Source organism: Empidonax traillii, unplaced genomic scaffold, assembly GCF_003031625.1.
Source record: "Empidonax traillii isolate 1590-97213 ecotype Southwest subspecies unplaced genomic scaffold, ASM303162v1 scaffold451:size1465578, whole genome shotgun sequence".
NCBI lineage: Eukaryota > Metazoa > Chordata > Aves > Passeriformes > Tyrannidae > Empidonax > Empidonax traillii.
Window position 1 is genome coordinate 26,798 of NW_020955644.1, and position 22,447 is coordinate 49,244.

The 22,447-nt window shown below is 53.0% G+C and overlaps 1 protein-coding gene across 5 annotated transcripts in view; it reads left to right on the top strand.

The window, feature by feature from the left end:
- RASSF5 (Ras association domain family member 5) overlaps window positions 1-22,447 on the top strand; it is a 28,629-nt gene that overhangs the window by 3,151 nt on the left and 3,031 nt on the right. The window contains exons 1-6 of one of the 5 annotated variants that reach the window (XM_027895144.1): window positions 2,186-2,377; window positions 6,140-6,263; window positions 7,084-7,202; window positions 19,702-19,815; window positions 20,994-21,291; window positions 21,654-21,769. In XM_027895144.1, the coding sequence (XP_027750945.1) occupies window positions 2,372-2,377; window positions 6,140-6,263; window positions 7,084-7,202; window positions 19,702-19,815; window positions 20,994-21,291; window positions 21,654-21,769 (777 nt within the window). In that variant the 5' untranslated portion in view covers window positions 2,186-2,371. Of the gene's footprint in view, window positions 1-2,185; window positions 2,378-2,935; window positions 3,777-6,139; window positions 6,264-7,083; window positions 7,203-11,487; window positions 11,818-19,701; window positions 19,816-20,993; window positions 21,292-21,653; window positions 21,770-22,447 lie in introns of those variants that run through there. The other 4 variants (XM_027895145.1, XM_027895143.1, XM_027895146.1 and 1 more) reach the window with 4 other exon arrangements.

Consider the following 22,447-nt stretch of genomic DNA (forward strand, 5'->3'; position numbering starts at 1 on the left):
CCAGAGGCCAATTGCCTTGAGGGCCACCTGTCTTACTGGTAAAAACTGAGGCAAAGTAGGTGTTAAGTACCTCAGCCTTCTCCTCATCTCTATTAACTATGTTTCCCTCCAAGTCCATCAAAGAATGGAGGTTTTCTTTGCCCCTCCTTCTGTTATTAATGTATTTATAGAAGGACTTTTTGTTATCCTTAACAGAAGTGGCCAATTTAACTTCAAATTGCACTTTTGCATCCCTGTCTCCCACCAGCCCCTCTCTGTTTGTAAACAGCAGGTCTAGCGGGGTCTTACCCCTGGTAGGTTCATTTACCAGTTGATGAAGGAAATTGAGATACTGGGCTCTGTGCTTTGAAACCCTGACCTAAAATACAAATTCACAGAATTTTGTGGTGTTGCAAAACACTATAAATAGTTGTTTTGAGGGACTTCTCCTCCTCTGGCAGGATGTTTTCCATAGTTATATTGAAACAGATCTTAAATAGCTCTATTTCCCTTTTCATTTCAGAGAATTATTCAGACTGTGGGAGCAGTTCTGCCTCAAAAAAAGACTCCCTAAACAACTAGGATGGGGGAGAGGGACACTCTTAAACATCATCTGCATTCCCTGTCATCCCAATAGTGATTCCCATTAAAAATGCCCGAGAGCTGCAGACGGGGTGTGCTCTCCTCCCTTGGTGAATATTTCTTTTTCTTGTGATGCAGAGTTGCTGCTTGTTTGCTTTTGACTTGCAGCCTGAGGATACTCGGGGTTTTGTTTGTACAGTTCTGGCCTATTTTTTATTTCTATCAGATCTGGTTGTATTTAGTAAAATGGGAAAGCGGCATTTATTCATTTATTTATTTATTGGCATCAACGTGAAGGGATGGGGAGCTGGGAGTTTGGGAGTGACTGCCCCGAGCCACCCTGCTGGCATTCCTTAAAAATCCTTGTTCCCAGTCGTGGAGGGAATGCACTTGGGCAGGAGCAGTAGCTGTGCCATTTTATGCTGTGCCTTGAATATCTCCTGTCTGATGTAGGTGGCTTTGTGCTGCTGGCACCTTTCAAAGCCTGAGTCACTATTAAAGTAAATAATCTCAGTGTCGGAGTGCAAATGTGTCTGTCCCGCTGCCAGCAGCTTTTCCTGGCAGAGGAGCAGCTGGGAGAAGGGGGCTGGATGGGCAGGTTGCAGAGGTGCATCTTTGCCAGGGGGGTTTTTGGTTTGTTCTGGTGGGGCGGGTGCAGTTGTGTGTCGTGGTGACTAAGGCAGCTTCAAAGCCCTCTGTGTGTTTTATTGGGCTTTGGGGCAGCAGAGAAACCAGGCTGGGCTTGGCACTGCAGCAGCTTCCTGATGGGAAGGGTGGGCACTGGTGGGCAGTGACGGGTCAGGTTTGGGAGGTGGCTCAAGTGCTTCCCTTGCTCTCGGTGTCTCTGATGACCAGGGTGTTACCAAAACAGGACATTATTGGCTCCAAGTGCTTCTTTGCAAGAAATTCACTGCAGGTCTCCGTGCTTCCCTGTGGGAAGGCTGGCTGTGAGGCACTGCCTGGAGGGAAACCTTGGAGCATGTCCAGCAGCTGATGTTCTCAGTGGCAAATGCAGTTGCACCTGAAGCAGCTTTTGATCTGTAGGTCTTGCGACACAATCTGGTTCAGTGAAGCACCTCAGCGTCCAGCTGGGTTTATGCCTCTGGTCTGAAGCCACCCTCAGTCTCCCTGAGCAGCTCCTTCTGTGTTCAGGTTCTGGGCTGAATCAGTCTCTATTTCCTCAAGGAGGGAGTTGGTAAAACTCCATTTCTCCTTCTAATTTGTAGAGCAAGCTACTGTTCCAATGTTATTTGTTCCCAAGTATGTGTTTGCTTAAGATAACAAGTTCTTTAACGAGCCCAGCCTGGCTGGGATGAGGTTCTGCTCACACCACTGGAACTCTGAAGGACACAGTGGTTTTTCATGTCTCTTCCTCCACCACGTCCTCCCACACGCAGCCGTGCCTCTGGTCTTGCCACTGTAAATAATAATTGCCAACAGTACAGGACCCACAGTACTTTGCATTTCTGTTCCATTTAGCTGATCCAGACAGATTCCTGAGGCTTGTCCTGCTGCCAGGCAACTCGGGCAGGTGGGGATGGCGTTTGCCAGGCGGGTGCTGCTGGGGTTGGGTGAGTTTGGGGTGGGGTGCTGGGGTGGCTCCCGCCCCGCTGCGGCTCCCCCAGGCAGGGCGTTCGCTTCCCTGGGAGGAGATGGAGGTGTGGGATGGGATGGTGACCTGCCCAGAGCGGTGTGGCAGGATCCTGGGGTAGCTCAGGTCTTTTAGGGTCATGTTTCATGCTGCAGTCCAGTCCAGTGCCCTAGGAAGGATTTATGGAGAGATGCAGAGGCCGAGGCTCCAGCTCTTGCCATGCAGGTTAGTTTTTGGGTTGTCTCTTTTCTTCATCCCTGGCCCAGTGTGTGTAGCTGGGCTCACTGGTCTCCATGTGGAAGGAGGGATACGTGTAGCAGAGATGCTGTCTGGGTGAATAAGAAAGCCCCCTGTGATAAGTCACTGCTTATGCTTGGTGTGATTTCTGGGATTAGTTAAATTCCATCTTTGTTAGTCCCTGTGTAAAAGCAAGAGTGTGTTGTGTGCAGGGAGCTGGAAACTGGAAACTGGTCTGCTCCTGAGAGGAGTCCTGAGCAGAGAGGGGACGGTCATGGTGTAGTGGGTACAAAGGAGCAGATTTCAAGTGTGTTGTTAAACTGATGTTTATGTCCCACCCCATCGCTTGACACCCGATATTGTTGTAACTGATACATCACAGAATGCTTTGGCTTGGAAAGGACCTTAAAGACCATCCAGTTCCACCCCCTGCCATGGGCAGGGACACCTTCCACCAGCCCAGGTTGCTCCAAGCCCCGTCCAACTTGGCCTTGGACACTTCCAGGGCTGGGGCAGCCACAGCTTCTCTGGGCAACCTGTGCCAGGGCCTCCCCACCCTCACAGGGAAGAATTCCTTCCTAATATCTAATCTACATCTCCCCTCTTTTAGTTTAAAACCACTCCCCTTGTCCTAGCACTGTCTGCCTGTGTAAAAGGTCACACTCCCACTTTTTTATAATGCTGGGATTTTTCTCGGTGCTCTGAAAGAATCTAGAAACTCTCGCTGTGTGCAGAGTTTAAATCAACCTCATAAATACAGTTCAGCTCTATGAATGTAGTTCATCTCAGTGCAGTTCTTTAATTTAACCTCTGTTTAAACACTGGGGACTTTTTTTTTTTTTTGCCCCCCCCCTCTAAAGTTTAAAAAAGACTGCAGGGAAAAGCAGCAAAGCGAAGAGAGGATGCCGGGAAGAAACCTCCCAGCGCTCGGCCGGGTCCTGCGCTTTCTCTCTCTAATCTCTTCCGTTGGGTTATTTTATCTTATCAAGCAAAAAGCCCCAGAAATAGAAAGTTTTCCGTGGCTTACAGGACGAGCCCGGAGATGCACAAAGCTCCGAGAGCCGCCGGCGTTGCCTCATTGCTCAGAAAAAATAAATAAATAAATAACCCCCCCTCGAATGGCAGCAGGTTGTGAATGGGCAATGTCAGGGGTTTATCTCCGTGGGAGAAAGGGCCTCTCGTGGGAGCAGAGCGCTCTCTGTGTGCCTGGAGAGCTCTGGGTCCCCTCTCCCGAGGATGACAGGCGGGAAAGCAGGAGCAGCCGCTTGCTTTGGGCTCGTAACAAAAAGGATTCGCAAGCTCTTCAGGCACTTCCCCAAGTCCAAGCCTTGGTCCGAGGGGCTGCGGCCGCCCAGGAGGCAGAGCAGGGAGGTCTTGCTGCTCAGAGGTAGGTGGTGGTGTGGGTTTGGGGTGGAATTGGCTGGGTGCAGGTTTTCTGTTGCTCTTTGGGGTGCTCTCAGGGTCTCCCGTGGCGCTGCAGGTACTCGGGCTGGCACAGGGTTGGTGTGATCTCCTGCCACCACATCCCTGACACCAGGAGGCTTCAGCCTCTGCTCTGGCTCCTTTTTCAGCCCTGCCCTGGCAGGAGCACAGAGCATCAGCACTGCCCCACTTGCTACTCCAAAGGAAAATTGGCCTTTTAGTAAAAAAAAAAAGGCTCAAGAGCATCTGCCAGCAGCTGGGTTTGTGCTGCAGATGCTGCAGTGGTGCAGGGATCTCACAGAGGGGTGGCTGTCACCCAGGGGGCCTTGGCTGCTCTGGACAAACAGAAACACACCCTTGGGCTTTGCCTGTGTTTGCAAACAAATGAACCCAAACCATCTGGTTTGGACCTAAACCCGACTGGGTCAGCGCCGTGGGGGTGTCAGAACGTGCTTTGCAGCAGAATTGAGCCCCTGCCCCGCACCTGCTGTGTGGCTGCTGATGGTTGTGGGGGTGCCACAAGTCCCCCCAGAGCAGGAGGAGCCGCCTGCCCACTCTCTGGTGTCACAGGGCCACATCCTGCTGCCGTCACTGAGGTCACCCCAGTGACGTGGGGTGTGGGCAGAGGCACCCAGCAAAATCCCACCTCGGGTGTAGCCTGCACTGGAAGGTGTGTGTGATGTGTGTGTGAGCCCCTGAAGGGTTCCAGAGTCTGAATGGAAGAAATCTCCCTTCTGCCACGTTTCCCCCTTCCAGCAGAGCCTCCTTTCTCTTTTTGTTTCAGTTTCCACATGGGATGGGTCAAATTGAAAGGTGCCCCAGAGGGTCTGTGGAGTCCTGGAGGTGGGGTTGGGAGGATGGGGCTGGGCAGGATGACTAGAGAAATTGTTCCCTGTGAGGCTGGGGAGGCCCTGGCACAGGTTGCCCAGAGAAGCTGTGGCTGCCCCATCCCTGGAAGTGTCCAAGGCCAGGTTGGAAGGGGCTTGGAGCAACCTGGGCTGGTGGAAGGTGTCCCTGCCTGTGGCAGGGAGTGGAACTGGATGATCTTCAAGGTCCCTTCCAACTCAAACCCTTCTATGACTGTAGCCCTTTGTTTAGGCATTGAGATGAGCATCTGTATTGGGCTGGTTTACTCCATCCAGCTTAATCCCCCTGAGAGACTTTAATCTGTGGAGAAAGGGAAATTCCCTTCAGCCACCCAAGTTTTTCCCAGTATCATGATCAGACTAATATTTTTTTTTAAAAAAACCACTACATTTCCAAGTGTTCCTTTGTTTGACTGGAATGGAAATTATCTCCAAGTGTAAGTGGAGGCATCCTGCTCTTCTTGGCAAACCTGTCACGTGGCTGCTTCCTAAAGCTGTGCTGGGTTTCTAAAATTAGTGTTCCCTGCCGGATACGGGGTGATTAGGTCTGTTAATAGGTGATGGTGACTAAGGAGGTGTCACACTTTAATCCCTTGCAGAAATGCCTGGCCACAATGGGCCCGATCCTGAGCTGGGCCTGGGAACTGGCATTTCTGCGGTCCAGGTTACGTGTGTCACACCTCTCATTGCCTTTACCCCTTTGCTGGGAAGGCTCTTCCCACTCCAGGAGGTCTGAAAGACCAGGAGGCAGCTCCCTAAAATGTGAAAATCTGGGGCCACACAGGCAGAAGGGACGTTCTGGTGCCAGATGCTCAGGTGAACCCGCAGCTGGAGCGTTCTCCTATTGGCACCTCCAGCAAAGACTTGGCAAATGTCCCCTATTAAAAGGCTGTTCCAGTTGCTCAAAAGGTCATGCATTAAATTACTGTGTAACTGCAGCTTATCTCTAATTAAAAAAAAAAAAAAAAAAAAAGAAAAAAAAAGGCAAGTCTCCCTGCTTTTCCCCCCAGGCTCACTGGAGACAACTGACTTGGAATAGGAGAATGATAGACAGCTCACGCCAGATGAATGTTAAATGATAAATGATTTCCCTCTTTTCCCTGGAGATTGATGTTTCCCCCCTCAGGCACCAGCTCCCAGCAGTGCTTCAGCTCCTCTCATTCATTCTGGGGCATTAGAGTATTCACCAGAGCTGTGCAGAAATCACTGTTTCCACAGCAAACATGGGATATTCCTTCGCTTTCCTGCAAGGCCCAGATATTCAAAACCAATGACCCAAATGCTAAAAGAAAAAAAAAATGAAAAGAAAGAAAAGCAAAAAGGAAGGGTATTTAAAATTGAAGCTTGGTGGTTCAGAGTGGGGTCACAGGGCAGGTGCAGGGACAGGCACTCACATCCCTCTGTGGAGTGAACCCTCTGGCTCTGGTTTTGGGATTTTTTTTTTTTTATTGATATTTTTCTGGTTGGTGACCTCTCTGGAATTTTGGGTAGTGTAAAAGTAAATTTAATGCTGTTTGAGTGGCAGTTAAAAATTAAAAGGCTCAGATGGGCCGTTAAAGTGGAAGGAGGTTATTTGCTGCAGTCAGGTGGGTTTGGGGGAGCTGAGGCTTCGAGGGAAAGGGCTGGGGGAGTGATGGCCAGGAGTGTGGGATAACTGGTGGAGGGAGCTGTCTGTCTGTGCCAAATGCTGCCCCTCTGGAGCTGTGGGCAAGCAGGACCCTGTGCCTGAAGGGGTTAAACTTGGGCTCAGCAGTGTCTGTGCAATTCCTTCCTTGAACTAGTTAATGTCTGACATTGGGTCAGCAGCCAAAAAAACACTGTGCAAATGCATTACTGCACCTGGGACAGGAGGTCATGTCCCCTGCTTTGGGATGTGTCCCTGCCCTCTCCAGGGGTGGATTTCTGGCAGCCTGGAGGTAGATCCACGCCTTGGTCACTGTAACTGGCCCTTGCAGTGTTCGTGTTTAGGCCCTGGCACAGGTTGCCCAGAGAAGCTGTGGCTGCCCCAGCCCTGGAAGTGTCTGAGTTCAGGTTGGAAGGGGCTTGGAGCAACCTGGGCTAGTGGAAGGTGCCCCTTGCCCATGGCAGGGGGTGCAATGAGATGTTCTTTAAGGTCCCTTCCAACCCAAACCATTCTATGATTCTATGACATTTAGTGACCTTAAATACTTTGATTTTCGTCTCATACAAAGATGTTTCTTCCCTCCTGGTGGGGAACCTGTGCAGTGGTCAGGCTTTTGGTCCAGAACCCCCCCAAAAGTGGGGACTCTGAATGGGTTGTGCTGGTGCCCACGAGCACCTGCGTGCCCTCCAGCTGGAATCCAGTCCCTTCCCAGGGTTCCCCCACCACCCCTCAACAGTGACCAGCAGGCCTGGGTGCCTGACCTTCTCCTTGTCTCCCTGCAGACTGCAGATACACGTGTCACCAGGAGTGCCGCAGCCTCATCCAGCTGGATTGCCGCCGGCCGGGACCGTGCCAGAGCCAGCTGTCCCCTGAGAGCACCCTGCTGCCACCCTGCAGCCAGGTATGACGGGGAGGGGGCTCTGGGGTGGGGGGCACAGCCTCGTGGTGACCGGTGGCATCTCCTCCCAGGGACCTGATGTCTCATTGCCAAAGGGTTTTCCAGGAGGAGCAACCTGGGCTAGTGGAAGGTGTCCCTGCCCACGTGCCCTGCCGGGGTGGGTATGATCTGGTGGACTGGAGGTTGGGCGTGTGGGCATCTCCCTCCCTGCAAAGGTGTGTGGGGAGCTTTGTTGTGTTTAAGATGCTCCCGTTCTGCCTGGAGTGGACAGGAGAGCAGCAGGAATGTTGGGTCCCCCTATTCTGCAGCCTGGCCGTGTCCCAGTGCCCTGAGGGGTCATCAGCCCCCTCATCACATGGTTCATACCCCTGTGCCTGCAAGGGAGCACCGACTGGCATTAAATTTTGTCCCAGCCCCGGGTGCAAAGCGCTTGAAAACCAGCGGGGCAAAGGTGCGTTTTTCACCAGGAGTTCTGGCTCGTGGCCTTGCTTTAAGAGTTTCAGTAGTCCCGGGGGATGGAGACTCTCCAATCTGTGTTAGGGAAGTGCAGTAATCCCGGGGTTACTCCGGAAGGCTTAGCTGTTGGCTTTAATCCCCCCCCGGGTCCCGCGGTGTCTGTGCCGCAGTGTCCTGGGAGCCAGCGTGGGCGGAACAGGCTGCAGGGAGCAGAGACTCCCATCACGCCACGTGAGACGCAAGATACTTAATGCTGGAAGCTTAAGGCACCGCTTAGAACCCTGCCTGGAGTGGATTTGACTTGGAAACGGAACCTTTTCAGTCTCTGTGTGTTCTTTTTTGAAGTGTTTGGAACAGCTGCCCCGGGGAAGTGGTGGAGTCTCCTTCCCTGGAAGCGTTCAAGGAACGAGTAGATGTGGCACTTCACGATGTGGTTTACTGGGCGTGGGGGTACTTGGCTGAAGGTTGGACTGGATGATCTTGGAAGTCTTTTGCAACCTTAATGGTTCTGTGGTTCTGTGTTTTCACCTTCACTGTAACCCTGTGTTTATATCCCTCTTTGTGGAGGGTCTCGACATGCTGGGGATGGAAACGTGCACTTTTCCAAAGGCAACACGGGGGTTTCTCTTGTGTGTGAGGGGTTTGGTTGCCATCCACCCTTTGCTGTGCAAGGTCTGCTGAGCTTGGTCTGGCTGACGTGTGGCTGGGCAGGTGCTACTCAGAATAAACTGGTCAGGAGGGATCCGAAGTGCGATGGGATTTATCTTCTAATTTACGTGTTACAGAGGGGCTCAGAGTGGGTTCCCCACCGAGGCTGGAGGTGTCTGTATAGGGGAGTGAAGCCAGATTTGTGTTGGGTGTTGCTGGGCTTCCCCCAGCAGCACGAGAAAAGCCTGGCTCTCAGGAAAATGAGGAAGGCTTGTTTCATCTTCAGGGCGATAACACCAGCTGGGGTTATTGATGGGCCTAATAACAAACACAGAGCCCGTGCTCAGTGGCAATCCATCACTCTGACACGGCTCTGCTGGGATCCCAGGGAGTGGGGGGGGAGGCATTTTGTGCCCAGGAAACAAAATTGTCTCTCCAATTCCAGCAGCAAACAGAAATCCATAAACCCAGTCCCAAGGCCCTGGTCAAGGATCATACCTCGAAGCAGCAAAGTGCTGGATGGAGCCTTGTTGCCTGTGCTGGGGGAAGATGGAGATGTGTGGGGGCTGGTTTGAGGGTTAATGAGGGTAAATCACTGCAATACAGCTTCGTTCTCCTCTATGCATAATGGATAATCAGGGGAAAATCATGTTTACTCGATCTGAGCCCATAAAGCTGAGCACAGAGACACGTTCCTGGAGTGTTTCTGTTGGCCAGGCAGGTTTTGCTGCTGGAAAGGAGGAGGATGGAGGGAAAGCAGTGTCAATGTTCCAGTAGGAGACTAACAGGATGCCTGAATATGCTGGCAGGAGGGGAAGAGGATTGCACACTGAAAACACAGGAAAAATTAATAGCTGGCATAGTTGGAAGTCATTAAATAGTATTATCAAAATTAAGCAAGCTGGAAGCATCAGAGAAATAACTACTTTAATATCACATATTTAATGCTGTTACCTTGTAATACCAGGCATTAATAATTTGGGCTTTGATCCAGTAAAGTACTTAAGAGTGTGTTACATTTGGGTCCCGGATCAGCCTGCCCAGCTGACATCCAGACTCAGCTGGCAAAAACCTCAGCTGGTGTTGGCAGCACCAGGAGTTTGGTCCCTGGATTTGGCAGAGCTGGTCATGAACTTCCCACCTGAGAACTGGTTCAGGTCACCGGTGGGTGGGTTTTTGGGGGGCTGAGGTGCAGGGAACGATTGAGCTGCTGCTGGACCAACAGGTCAAAATTACTTGGGTTTATTTGGCTTGTTTGAAGTTTCTTTAATGGAGCTGATCTCCCACGCAGGTGGACTGCAATGGAAAAGTGAGGGTTTCTTGGAGAACCCCATGGAGCAATGCAGAGGGAGAGCACCCAGCTTAGCATGGGGCTGCACCCTGGTTCCACTGTGAAACTCCTGGGGCTGGGGCTTCACAGGAGACACCAGTGCTGATCATCAACCCCACACTCACTTTCTGCTTGTGTTGCACATGCTCAATTTAAGCCTCTTTCTCCTCTAAATATATCCCTGTGGAGCAGAGGGGGTTGTGCTGCTGCAGGAGGACTCTGCTGCTGAGAGCATGGCTTATTTATTCCACACTGTTACCAGTTGCTTTGCAAATAAGCCACTTGGATTCTTGCCTTCCTCTTTTTGAGATGCAGATGTTGCCTCCTCCCTCCAGTCTTTTGCCATGCACATCTCAGTTTGTATTCCTGGGATGCTGCTGGCAGTGGGGCTGTCGAAGGCTTGGAGTAATTTAAGTCCTTCAACCAGCAGATACAGATGGAAGGGTTTGGAGCACCATCTGCAACCTATCGAGAGGGGAAGAGGTTTTTGTGCTGGGTGGTGGCTGTGAAGGCCTTGGAGTCCTTTTGGACCAGTTGGAGGAGCAAGTTTAGCTGAGGCACTGGGAAGAAATTCTTCCCTGGGAGGGTGGTGAGGCCCTGGCACAGGTTGCCCGGGAAAGTTGTGGATTCCCTATCCCTGGAAGTGTTCAAGGCCAGGGCTCAGAGCAGCCTGGTCTAGTGGAAGGTGTCCCTGCCCATGGCAGAGGGTGGAATGAGATGAACTTGAAGGTCCCTTTCCAAACCAAACCTTTCTGTACCCTCAGGCCTTGTCCCCTCCTCCATTTCTGAAGCGTGATGAAGAATTCTCAGCACGTACATTATTACTGCATTGCCTAAGCAGAGTCTTTTACAACACAGCATGTCAGGCTTTTCTTCAGTCCCCTCTCCTTGCTCACAAATGTGTGTTTTCAGGTGGGTGAGGAGAGCCTGTGCTGGGATGTGCTCCCCATGGATGCACAGCCCCTCACAGGAGCCCCTTCCAAGGGAGGAGGAAAAGCCTGTGGGGAGCAGAGCTCTTCCCCTTCAGAAACACCGGTGATCTTCACCAAGCAGGAAGGTCACAGCTGCTTTAGAAGCTGCTGGGTAAATCACAGGGTATTGATGGGATGGTGGCAGCTCTGGAGGGGATGGAGCAGGCAGTGCTGAGCTGGGTCCCTGCAGGGCGGGGAGAGGGGAAAGGAGAGCAGGGATGATGCTGTTCTTCTGAGCCTCTTTCCAAGGCCAACACGGCATTTTCATCAGTCTGGAGCTTCTTGCAAACAGGACCCAGGGGTTGAAAGGCTTTTTCCTGGTCTACAGTTGAAGCTGCCTCATCTGGGTGCCAGTGCTGCTGAAACTGTTCCTGCTGCTCTAAAATTATCTGCAGAGCAGAGAGGCACCCAGTACCTCCCGCAGTGTGATGGCCAGGGGTCTCTGGTGCATCCTCACCAGCCTCCCACTCTTCCCCACCACCTTTTAATCCAACCTGGCCTTGATTCCCAAAGGGAGGTGATGCCCCGGCAGCTGACAGAGCCGGAGCAGCATCCAGCCCGCCCCGGCGATGTGTTTTGGGTCACCGAGGTGGTGCCAGGGGGGTTCCCAAGGGGGGGCCGGGCAGTGCCCAGCACCTCGGCTGCGAGCTGGGTGAGAAATTTCTTGCAAGAGGAAGTGGCCGGGGCTGCACCGAGCGAGGCGAGGGCAGGAAGGGGAGGCGAGGGCGAGGCGATGCTGCGCGGGCACCCTCGGGGACCAGCCCGCGGGGCAGCGAGCGGAGAGGGGCTCCGGGAGCCAACCTGCAGCTCTGCCCTATTCCATGCTGCCCCAGCGCCGCTGCGCAGGAAGGCGGGTGGAGGAGGAGGAGGAGGAGAGGGAAGGGAAGGGTTACCCGGCACGGCTGCTTGTTAAAGAGGAATAGCTCGGCTGGCTCCGGAGGATGAGCAGAAGGAGCTGCTGCTGCAGATAAAGCGCCGGCGAGCCGAGGATGTGAGCGCGGGCTCGCAGCGGGGACCCCCGATGGTCGCCGGCCCCCCGAGCCCCCCGGCGACCCCCGTGCGCCCTCAGCCTCTTGCCTCTGCCGGGCTTCCATGACCATCGGCAAGCAGCATGAGCAGCGGGTACTGCAGTTTGGATGAAGACCTCGAGGATTGCTTTTTCACGGCAAAAACCTCTTTTTTCCGCAGCGCGCAGAGCAAGGTCCCTGCCAAGGTAACAGCTCGGAACTAGTGAGGAGGGATGTGCTGGGAAGGGGGGAGACACCGGGGGAGGGGGATTTCGGTGTTCCCGCACGTTTGGCTGCGGGTGCTGCCAAAATGAGCCTGTGCTGGAGTCAGGGCAGAGCTGCCGGAGGGCTCTCCCCTCTCCTGTGCAGGGGGGTCTGCGGTGCTGCAGGTTTTCCTCAGCCATCTCAACCTTTACAAGCCGGGTTTCCCCCTTCCCCGGGGGATTCACGCTGGAGGAGCCGACTCTAAATGTGATTTTTTTTTTTCAGCGTTAGGTGAAATCCTGTAGCAGCCCTGCCAGCTGTCATCCACGGGTCAGGCTCCCAGCCAGGGACCTGTGGTTTGGCTTCATAAAAAACCTGCAGCATTGCTGAAAATTGCGGATGGGGAGATGGGAAAGTTCAGGACTAAATTAATCTGTGAACTTATTAACCCAGTGATGGACGTGGTCCTTCTCTGGGCACCTGGGGGCCATGTGCCCCTGCCTTGGGGAAGGAAGAGAGGGTTTGGCTGGGCAGTGTTTCACCCCAGGGTGAGATTTCTGCCTCAGTAACATTGACAAGGCTGCTTCGTGGGTTTTAAGCGTTTATTTAAGTAGAATTAAAAATCCCTGTCATAAACTTCGGGGCCTCAGCCAGAGCTGAGCATAAAAGGAGAAGGTGCTGCTGCGGAAGTGGGGGTTTCACACCATAACGAGAGCCCTGCAGCACCCAGAGGTCAAATCTGGCCCAGGGAGCAGCTTTTTTCACTTAAAATTCCCCCCCTGTTCATGCTCTGCTGCATTTGCACCTGAAGCTGCAGAGCAGCAATCCTGAGCTGGTGCTTTGGGGTTCATCCTCCTGCAGTCCAAGGGCTCTCCCCTTCTCTCCCTGGGAAGGGGGGGCTGCTCTGGGGCAGAGCTTCAGTCTAGTGCGAATTTGGATTTTTCTGAGGAAACACTCCCTTGGGTTTAAGGTGGGATATTCACTGCTGGCCAGCAGCTCCCTTTCACTATGATTAACTGACTGGTTTTTAAATGTCATTTGATGATTCATCTGTGTAGGAGATGTAAGAGATCGGGGTGCTGGTGCAGCCGGTGCTGCTCTCTTTGAGCCAGGGCACTGCAGATCTCTGGGTACCCTTTGGAAACCAGCCCTGTTGTGCTGTTGGTGCTCAGGAGCTCTCCCTCACAGAGGGATTTGGAGCTGCTGCAGCCCCTTTTTTTTCCCAGCTCCCTTGCCTGGATGTGACCGGCGTGGGTGGCAGAGAAGATGGAGCCTTTCGGGGGTTTGGTGTTAGGTGGAGGAAATGGTTCCTGTGAGTGGAAAGAAAAAAAAACAACACAACCACACAAAATGTGCTGCTTAAAACCAACTGGTGTTGTGTAACGTGTGGAGACAGGGCCTCGTGTGTCTCAGGCTGGAGGTGGAAAGCACTGTCAGGCCTCGGGGGAAGAAGGTTTTGGGGGGTTCGTGGCATCCTGGGGGTTGGTGGTGGTGCAAATCCTGCAGGAGGAGGAGGAGGAGGTGGTGGACATCTCATACGGGGTTTGAATCACTCCCTGTCCCCCTCCCCCGCCCCTTTTCACCTTGGCACCTTAATTAAGTGATATTATTGAATGTGGAACATTTCTACCACTGGCGAGAGCTGCTTGTGGCAACAACTTTGTTTTTCCCCAAGTATTGTCCCTGCTCCTGCCCATGGCCAGAAGACATCAGCTTAGACCCAGAAGTGAGTTAGCCTGATGAGTGTGTTTGGGAATGGTGATGTTTGCCCCTCTTTAGATGCCCAGGAATGATTCCTGAACCCAGGAATGCACAGTGTAGCACCCATCAACCGGTGGGCATGCCCTGCACTGGGCAGGAGGAAGCTAAATGTGGATAACTAAGGGATAAATGTCTTGAAAGACATAGGAAACATCTCTGTGGAGGAAATGTGGGGGGTAGGAGGAGACATACATATCTCCAGTCGCTTAGCAGAGTGGAATTTGCTCTCTGTGATTGCAGAACTGATTTTTCTGATTGAAATAACTGTATTAACCTGAAGAGCCTCTTTCCAGGATTGCTGTAATTCCTTTTTATTTTCAGAACCATCACGGCAATCACTCTTCATTAGCAGAGAACCGTTTTAGATCTCACGTGTGACCTCCTCCCTGGAGATCCATTACTTGGCATTTTCAGGCCTCTCCAGCTGAACGGCTTCAGTGGCTTCTGCCTGAAGCCTGATTGCTTAAAACTCTGCAAAATTGCTCTTGGAGTCCTGCATCAGTGGCTGCTGGGAGAGCTGGCTCAGACAGGGAGAGAGAGGGGGCAAGTGTCTGCCCAGGAATAGAAAACACGGGAGGGACAGGAGCTGAGCAGGGGCTGGATGAGATGGCTCATGGGTAACCAGCAGGTGTTGGGTGGGCAAAGTGGGCATTCATTGCCTGCCTGGTGCAGTGCAGAGGAGCCAGAGCCTAGGGACTGCTTTGGGGTCCTCTCTTCGTCCCCTTGTCTCTGTTCCAGAGAGCACAGAGTGATTCCCAGGGGGGAGGCAGGTACAGTCTGCCTGAAGGGATGGCCCTGGGGCACCTCTTTGGGAAGGGGGGGGTGAAGAAGCTTTTTTTTTGGCCCTGCAAGGCTGTGACCAATTCCCAGTGTCTGCTCCTGAGGATCAGCAGGTCCCTCTGATCCACCACCCAGGACAGGGTCTCTGTGCACACAGACACTGGTGTGGTTGTGCCCCCCTGGGGTCCTGCCCAGCCCAGAATCCCCCTGAGATGCAGCTCCTTGTGAGGACCTTCTCAGCTCTCACTGCTGAGCAAGAGATGTGGCAGGAAAAACGGTTTCTAAGTGAAATCTCCATGGCAATCAAAACACTGAGCCCATCTTCACTTGCTCTAACCTCTCAGAAATGCAGCAACCATCCCTCTCCCCTCCTCTAGAGATGCACAGCTCTCTTATCTTCTGCCTTTTCCTCTGAACCCCGAAGTAAACCACAGCCTCTTGTCTGAATTTCTCAAGGGGAGGGAAATGTTGGGGGTATTTAGAGGGTTTTTGGGGTGATTTTTGGCCCAAATCTGTTGTATGATTCTCTCCCCTGCCTGTCTGTGCTGGAGCAGTGGATCCTTTCCCAGTATAGTGCTGTGAACCGTGGGAGTGGGTGTTGAAGGGGAAGCGTTGGGTGTTGAGCAGTGATGGAGAGATCTGTGAGAGCAGAGATGTCCCAGCTCTGGTGACTGCCTTGGTCCCAGTGTCCCCCAGCTGCCACCACTCCCTGCTGCAGCTGGATTTACAGTTCTGAGCTGCTGCCTCTCATGTTTGTGCCTCAAATTTGAAGCATTCACTTCTATTTCCAGTCCTTTGTGCTGTGGTGTGATAGCGGGCACAGGATGGTGATGCTTCTCTGAATTGTGGCTCAAACATGCTCTCCAGGCATTGCTTTCTGATATTTTAGGACAAATCTTTCCATAATAAGCAGGAGAAGTGAGGGTTGGTGCCCTGAGTTGTATAATCCCTTCAGAAGAGATCTTTGAAATACTCCTGCTGTTTGAACACAGAAACCAAAGGGAGAGCTCAGGAGGTGCTTTTGGGAATGAAAGTTGTCGCAGCATGGCTGATGTAAATGGTGGTGGAGCTGTGCCTGAGCACACCAGGGAGGACTTGGCCCCTCCTGCCTCGAGATAAGATGGTCAATGCCAAGAATGTGGTGATGTTGGGCCAGCTCCATCTCCACTGCTCTGCTCTTCAAATTCATTAACTAACGAGCTGGTGAGGAGAATTGGCTGGGAGTGAGGGAGCAGGGCTGGTGTCCCTGAGGCTGGTTTGGGGCTGCAGGGAAGCGTCCCTTGCTCCAAGGAGCGTCCCAGGGAAGGGCACACTCAGACTTTCTGCCCACTGTGCCTTTCCATGTCTGGTTTGGTGGTGAAGCTCATGGCAAAGACCAACACAACGAACTGCTGGTCTTCCACCTTTTGAGCTGTAAATTGTAACCACAGCTCCTCTGTGCCAACAGGGGCTGTGGTGGAGCCATGGGAGAGGGCACCATCCACCCACACTGCTGAAGTGGCATCAGAGAGCTCCTGGGCCCCACCTAGAGCTGTTGTTATTCCCAACACGGTGCAGAGCTGCTGCCTTGGCTTGCTTTAGGAAGGATTTTAGGTTGAGGCTTGACTTTGGGCTGTGGGGAGGATGCCCTTTGACTGGACGTGGGGAGTGTTTCTCCTTGCAAACCGGTAAATGGAAATATCTCTCTTGGAGGCTTCGCTGTTGCCTCTCCTGGCTCGGAATTCTTTTGAGAGCGTGTCACCACAATCACCAGGGCCTGTGGGTTTTCCATAATGGCCTGTCACAAGCTCACGGCTCATTAGCTGAGTGGTGGGTCGCAGGGAGGGGGTTGGTGTGGGGGAACTCGTGGGCACAGTGGCTGCCCAAGCCCCGGGCCATGGGCTTTGTGCACCAGGAGCTGGGCAGCCTTTATCCCACTGAGCTTTAGCCCAAGTGCCAGATGGGGCTCGAGTCATCTCTTACAACAGAGGGATAATGTAGGGTATGGAAGGGAGCCTGTGTGCAGGGGGAGGACGTGGGCAGGGTCCTGTGCAGGTCGCTGTGGCTTTGCTCTGCAGTCTGTAGGTGCCTGTGTCGCTGCAGGTCTGGGAGTTACTTTATGGCAGTGTCACACAGGCTGGCAAACCCCTCACCCGCTGAGTTTAAACACTGCCAGCCTGCTTAACCTCTGGCATCCACAGCCATGCCATGCTCTGCGTCAGGTTTTTGATGGAGCAGGTGTGGGATCCCCCTGGCAGGTCCAGCCTTGCCTGCCCCTTGCACGGGAGGGATGTGCGGGTTGGGCAGGCTGGCACACGGGTGTCCTGTTGTGAGGCCATGAGGTGATCCCCAGGGATGGCTGGGGTTGCTCTTCCCTGTTTTCCACGCAGGGAAGCTGCAGGTTCAGGTGCAGGCAGAGGTGCCCGAGCTGTTGTTTTGTTCACAGCTCGTTTCCTCCTGTCCCGGTGCAACAGGAAATGTGGCAACGGTTTATGGTTAAAGCTTCTGTTTTTTCTTCCTTTAGCCAGAATTGCAGATTCTGCACCAGAAACTTTGCACAACCGGAGGTCGGGGTGGATTTGTGAAGAGGGAGAAGTGGCTGATCTAATCACACAGGAGGAAGGAGCAGCACTTCTCCTCCCAGGCCCCTTCCCAGGGCTCTCTCACTGTGGGGTTGGTGCTGCTGGGCCGCTTTGGGTCTCACTCACAGGCAGGTTTTGGTCTGTAAGGCAGAAAAGCAGAGTCTCCAGCCATGAGGAGTGCAGGGTTGGGATGGATGGGCTTGTGGTATAGCCAGGCCTGAGCATCGCTGAAGTGTTGAGCCCTCAGAGCCTCAGTGCGTGGAAAGGGATTCTTAAAACTCCCTTTCCCTTCAGTGGGAGGGTGCAGGAGGAAAATGAGCTGGCAGGGGGCTGAGCAAGCCATGAGAGCAGCAGGCACATCTGATCTGCCCCGCTGAGTGCCTGGGAAAGGCAGGAGGCCAGAGGTTGGGCAGTGGTTTGCTGATGCGCTTGTGTGGTGACACGGTGTGAGACCTGTGACGTGCCCCTGAGCCAGGCTGCCTCCTGCTGCAAGTGTTTTAGGGTTCTTGGGACCCACAGCCGTTACCATCTGCCCTGTGCCTGCTGTGGGGGCCCAGCACTGCTCCAGGCTGACGTGTTCCTGGGTGCTCCGTGTGTCCTCCATGGAAACCGGGCGGCATCAGCGCACGAGCTGCTCCCAGGGCTCTTCACTGCTGGCACACGCCGTGTCCCTGGGCTGGAAACATCCCAGCAGGGGAGGGACTGGCCCTGCTGGGAGAGGCAGTGACAGGGACAGGCTGTGAGCCGCTGTGTTTGCTTTTGCCACGTGTTGTCTGGGTGGATGGACGGATGGATGGTTGTGTTTGTGTCATGGATGGCTGTGGTGAACGTGCACAGGGTTAGCCCTCAGCTCTGCTGGGAAGCTGCAACACTCTGTGCATGTAAGAGGGGATGGTCCTGGGGGTCCCCTGGGCTCTCTCCCTGTGTGATTGGGGCGGGGGTCAGTCCTGGGGGTGAGGGGGCAGCACGGCTGTGCCTGTCTCAGCACTGTGAAATGGGTGACATGAGGAAGTGCAGGGTTTCTGAGAGCTCCTCTTCTGTTAACTTAAAGGGAAGGGTGGTTTTTTCTGTTTGTTTGTTTGTTTTTATTTTTTTTTCCCTTTTCCCCAGCGCTACTTTTGAAAATCTGTTCCAGGTTGGTGTTTCCAGAGGTCTTTTGTGCTATTTGTTCGTCTCAAGCGGAAATTGTGAAATTGTGACCTGTCACTTGGGGTTTGCTTGAATGAATTTGGGGCTCTCGAGTCCCAGGACTGCAGCTGTCTCACCAGATTGCAACTAGGGTCTCAGTTTGTCCTGTGCTTGATTCTCCTCCTAAAAGAAATATCATGGGTAGCCTTGGGCAATATTGGCTTATTTACAGCTTGCTGCATCCTTGTCTTGTGTGCTCTGGAGCTGCCTGGGAAGAGACAAGTTTGCTCCCAAAGCTGCCTTTTTTTCCTCTTTCTTTTCATTGTCAGAGGTTGCAGTTTTTATTCTGAGCCTTCCTGGCCTTGATGGCACATCCCTTCACGCTTTCTGCTCCCTGCTAATGCCAACTTCTGAGCGAGCCCACATAAAATCTGGGAGCGCTGAGCACAGTTCCAGGCAGTGCTGGCAAAATGCATTCACAGGCTGTCTCCAGGGAAGGTGGTGAGTTCTGGGAAGGCAGCAGAGCTCTGTGCTGGGAGATCCAGCCCACTGAGCATTGCCCAAGACACACACACAGGCTCGTTTGCAGCAGATTTAGTAGATAAGGCAGGAGGGGTTTGAGAGGAGACCTGCTCTCCTGGCTGGAGGGAAACCAGGGGAGGTTTAGAGTGGATATCAGGACAAAAATTCTTCATTGAAAGGGTGGTCAGGCAGTGGAACAGGCTGCCCAGGGAGGTGGTGGAATCAGCATCCCTGGAGGTGTTCAGGAGGCCTGTGGATGTGGCACTTGGGGACATGGTTTAGCGGTGAGCATGGCAGTGCTGTGCCAACAGCTGGACTCGATTTTAGAGGTCTTTTCAAACCTTAACGATTCTGTGATTGTTCATGAGTGACATTTCCATGGGTGGCCTTCAGGTGAAGCCCACCTATGTGTCAGATCTGTTGGTTTTGCCTCCCAAGAGGAAATTCCCCCAAAACCCAGGCGAGCAGCAGCCGCCGTCACCCTCCCTGTGAACTCACATGTGGGCAGACGGTTTCTGACACGGGCTGGGGATGCTTTGACTGGCTTTGCAGTGACTGATTTATTAGTCATGCAGCAGTCTTGCTGCTTGTGTGGTATTATTGCTCTGAGCTATAATTTCCACGGCTTTGGACGAGAGCAGCGAGAGCTTTAACTTCAGGTTCTGCCTGGGTGAACCCGCTGGGAGCTGCTTGATGAGCACCCTGGGTTTTGGGGAGGCAGAGCTGTGAATATTGGAAATGGGATGTGATTTTTTTTTTTTTTTCCCAAACTGCTTTGCAAGAAGTAACTAAGCGCTCACGGGTGCAGGTGGCTTTGCTTTGGAAGGGAGTTTTAAAGGCTGGATTTTTTTTCGCCCTGGTTTGTACTGGGGTGTTTCAGTGCTCTGTGTCACTAACTGGTGGGTTTTGTGTTGCCCTCCACTGCCTGTTCCTGGTGTACAGGGGTGATTTGGGGGCAGGGATTTGTCATCCTGCACATTTGCCCTCCTGGCTGCAGGAACCATCCCTACCTGCATCATCACCGCGAGTATGAGCTCAGGATCTGCTTCTGCTTTCCCAAGGAAAAGCAGAGCTGAGCAGATGGAGTGTTACCCAACGCACAGAGCAGCTAAAGCCCATCTCTTCTGATTCCAGAATGTAACACAAACAGTAGAAGAAGAAAAGCCCGAACCTCCGACTGTCCAGGAGATCAAACAGAGGATCGAAAAGTACAACGCAAAGGTCACCAACTGCCTGTTGATGAAGCTGGTACGTGCTGGGCTGCTTTTATCTCATGCACAGAGGCTGGTGCTGGTTTCTCTGGGCTGTGGACTGAGTCAGCCTGGGGGAAGGTGTCACTGGGACAACCAGGGCTTGTGGCCATTGAGCTGCTCTTCATCCTGCCTGGCTTTCCCTGGTGCAGATACCCCTTCCCTGCCTCCATCCCTTCTGGCTGGCAGTGCTGGCACAGTAATCTCTGGCCAGCCTGTGCTGGCAATGACTTGCCACAAATAGATGAGCCCACGTTGTTCTGGGGGGGATGAGTCAGGCTGTGACGCTGCAGTTCAAAGCACGTAAAGAGTATTTTAAAACACGAAAATCTTTCTAGAAAGAGTTGCTTCCTCCCCTCTCCTCTCCCAGACTTGCTTAAACAGAAGTCTAAAGAACATTTGTCTTTTGAAGCTTTTACTGCAAACTTGCTTGTTGCCACCTTTAAGTAAGGCCTCGATGATTTGTGGTGAGAAAACAAGGAAATCCCCTCTTTTACACCCTGGAGTAACAAAGGTACAAACTTCACAGGACCTGACAGAGAGGGGACAGAGCTTCTTAAAGACTGAAATAGTTAAACTGTAGAACTTCCAAGAACAGCAGCTACATAACTCCCTGGTGTTTGATGACATCTGAAAATACGGAGGGACTGTGCAGAACCAGGCTTGGCTTCTCTCCTGATTTCTGCATTTTTGCAGAGCTGAGGGTGGGGTAAGGGACCTGTGGTGAGACAGACTGATCTCCAGTGGTGATTTGTGCCATGGTGATGTGAGAACCCCCTAAGCCCAGAATAAAACGTGAGGGATACGGCTGGGAGATCCTGCTGAACGCGAGGGCACAGCCCTTCCCACCCCTTCTAATCCTCACTGAAATGCAACTACAAATTCCATGTCATGGTTTCCAAAACTGACTCGTAGCAGTGCTGGTCTGAAGCAAACGAAGATGACACAGGGGAAGGGCTGAGTCATGGCTGGGGGGGAAGGAACAGGAGAAAATCAGCAGTGACTGACCCAAAATTAGCAGTTACTTTTTGCGTGATTAATAAGAACCCCCCCAAAACCCAGCAGTGCCAAGAGGGGAAGGGGTGGGAGGATGTCCTGCAGATCAGAAAGGTCTGAGGGGGTGAGGAAGGACTGGAAAGACTCCCTGGAGCCTGACCTGCCCCTCCTGTGCTTTAGAACGACGATGGGACGTACACAGGGTTCATCAAAGTGCACTTGAAGCTGCGCCGGCCCGTGACGGTGCCGGCCGGGATCCGGCCCCAGTCCATCTACGATGCCCTCAGGGAGGTGAACCTGGCTGACATGACGGACAAGAGAACCTCCTTCTACCTGCCCCTGGACGCCATCAAGCAGCTCCACATCAGCAGCACGACCACGGTGAGCGAGGTGATCCAGGGGCTCCTGAAGAAGTTCATGGTGGTGGATAATCCCCAGAAGTTTGCACTTTTCAAGGAGATGCGGAAGGACGGGCAAGGTGAGTTCAGGCCCTCGGGCCGGCCAGCCTTGCTGTGGCTGATGGGTTCTGCTTCTGTTTCGTGTTGCAGAAAGGTACCCAAAGTCTTGCAGGAATCAGTGGGGTGTCAGGCTAAATTCAGGTGAATAAATGTGCAGACCTCCCCAGGAGGGGATGCTGCTTAAGTTAACAGGGAATTACGGTTTCAGAAGGAGCTGAAACCACCTTAAAAAGATCATTATGGATCTGTGTTAGAGACTCAGCTGCTTCCCCCATAATCCTGAGCAGCATGAACCCCTTCTACATGCTCCAGTTGACCTCCTGAGCTGTCCCATGCCCTGGCAGCCACGACCTCACGGTGGATGTTTGCTGTCCCCTTGCAGTGCTCTTCCAGAAGCTCCCTCTCACCGAGTACCCCCTGTACCTCCGGCTGCTGGCAGGCCCTGACACAGATGTGCTGAGTTTCGTGCTGAAGGAAAATGAAACAGGGGAAGTTGAGGTATGTGGGGGCCTCTTTGCCTTGGTTTTCACATGAACGCTGCGGAGCACGTGGCAGAGCTGGGAGGTGTGCGGCAGACGCAGCACGGGTGAAGTGGTGCCATGCCAGAAGGGCTGTTTCCTCTCATTTGGGGCTGGGTTGGCCATTTATTGCTCCTAAGTTATCTGGATTTTTAAAGCAGTTTAAACTAGAGCTGTGAAAATGCTGGGGCCAGTTTTGATGGCCACCCCGTAATCTGTTTACGGAACCTGGCAGTGCCACCCCAGAGTTAATCCTCGCTAATTAGATTAGCTGAACACTGTCATAAATAATCCACTAATTTAAGTGGAAGCCAGGGACACTCAGGTAATAAATTCGCATCAGTTTTTGGTTGCAATCTTGCTCCTCACCACAGTGAAGGGAAATGCTGGGAGCTGCTGCATCCCGTGGGATTCTGCCTCACGTGCTGTGGGGTGGCTGGGACATGCTGTGCTGACAAGAGGAGCAGGACTGGGGTTGGGAAGGATGCCATGGGAATGCTGGATTCCTGTGGCAGTGCTGAGCAGACACACAGCAGTATTTATTAAGTGATCAGAGCCACCAGCCTGTGTCCTGCCCGTCCCTTGCTGTCGGCCTGGTGCTGTCACAGGTGACAGCTGAGCAGCCTGTGCGTGCCAGGGGATTTACTGAGGCTCAAAC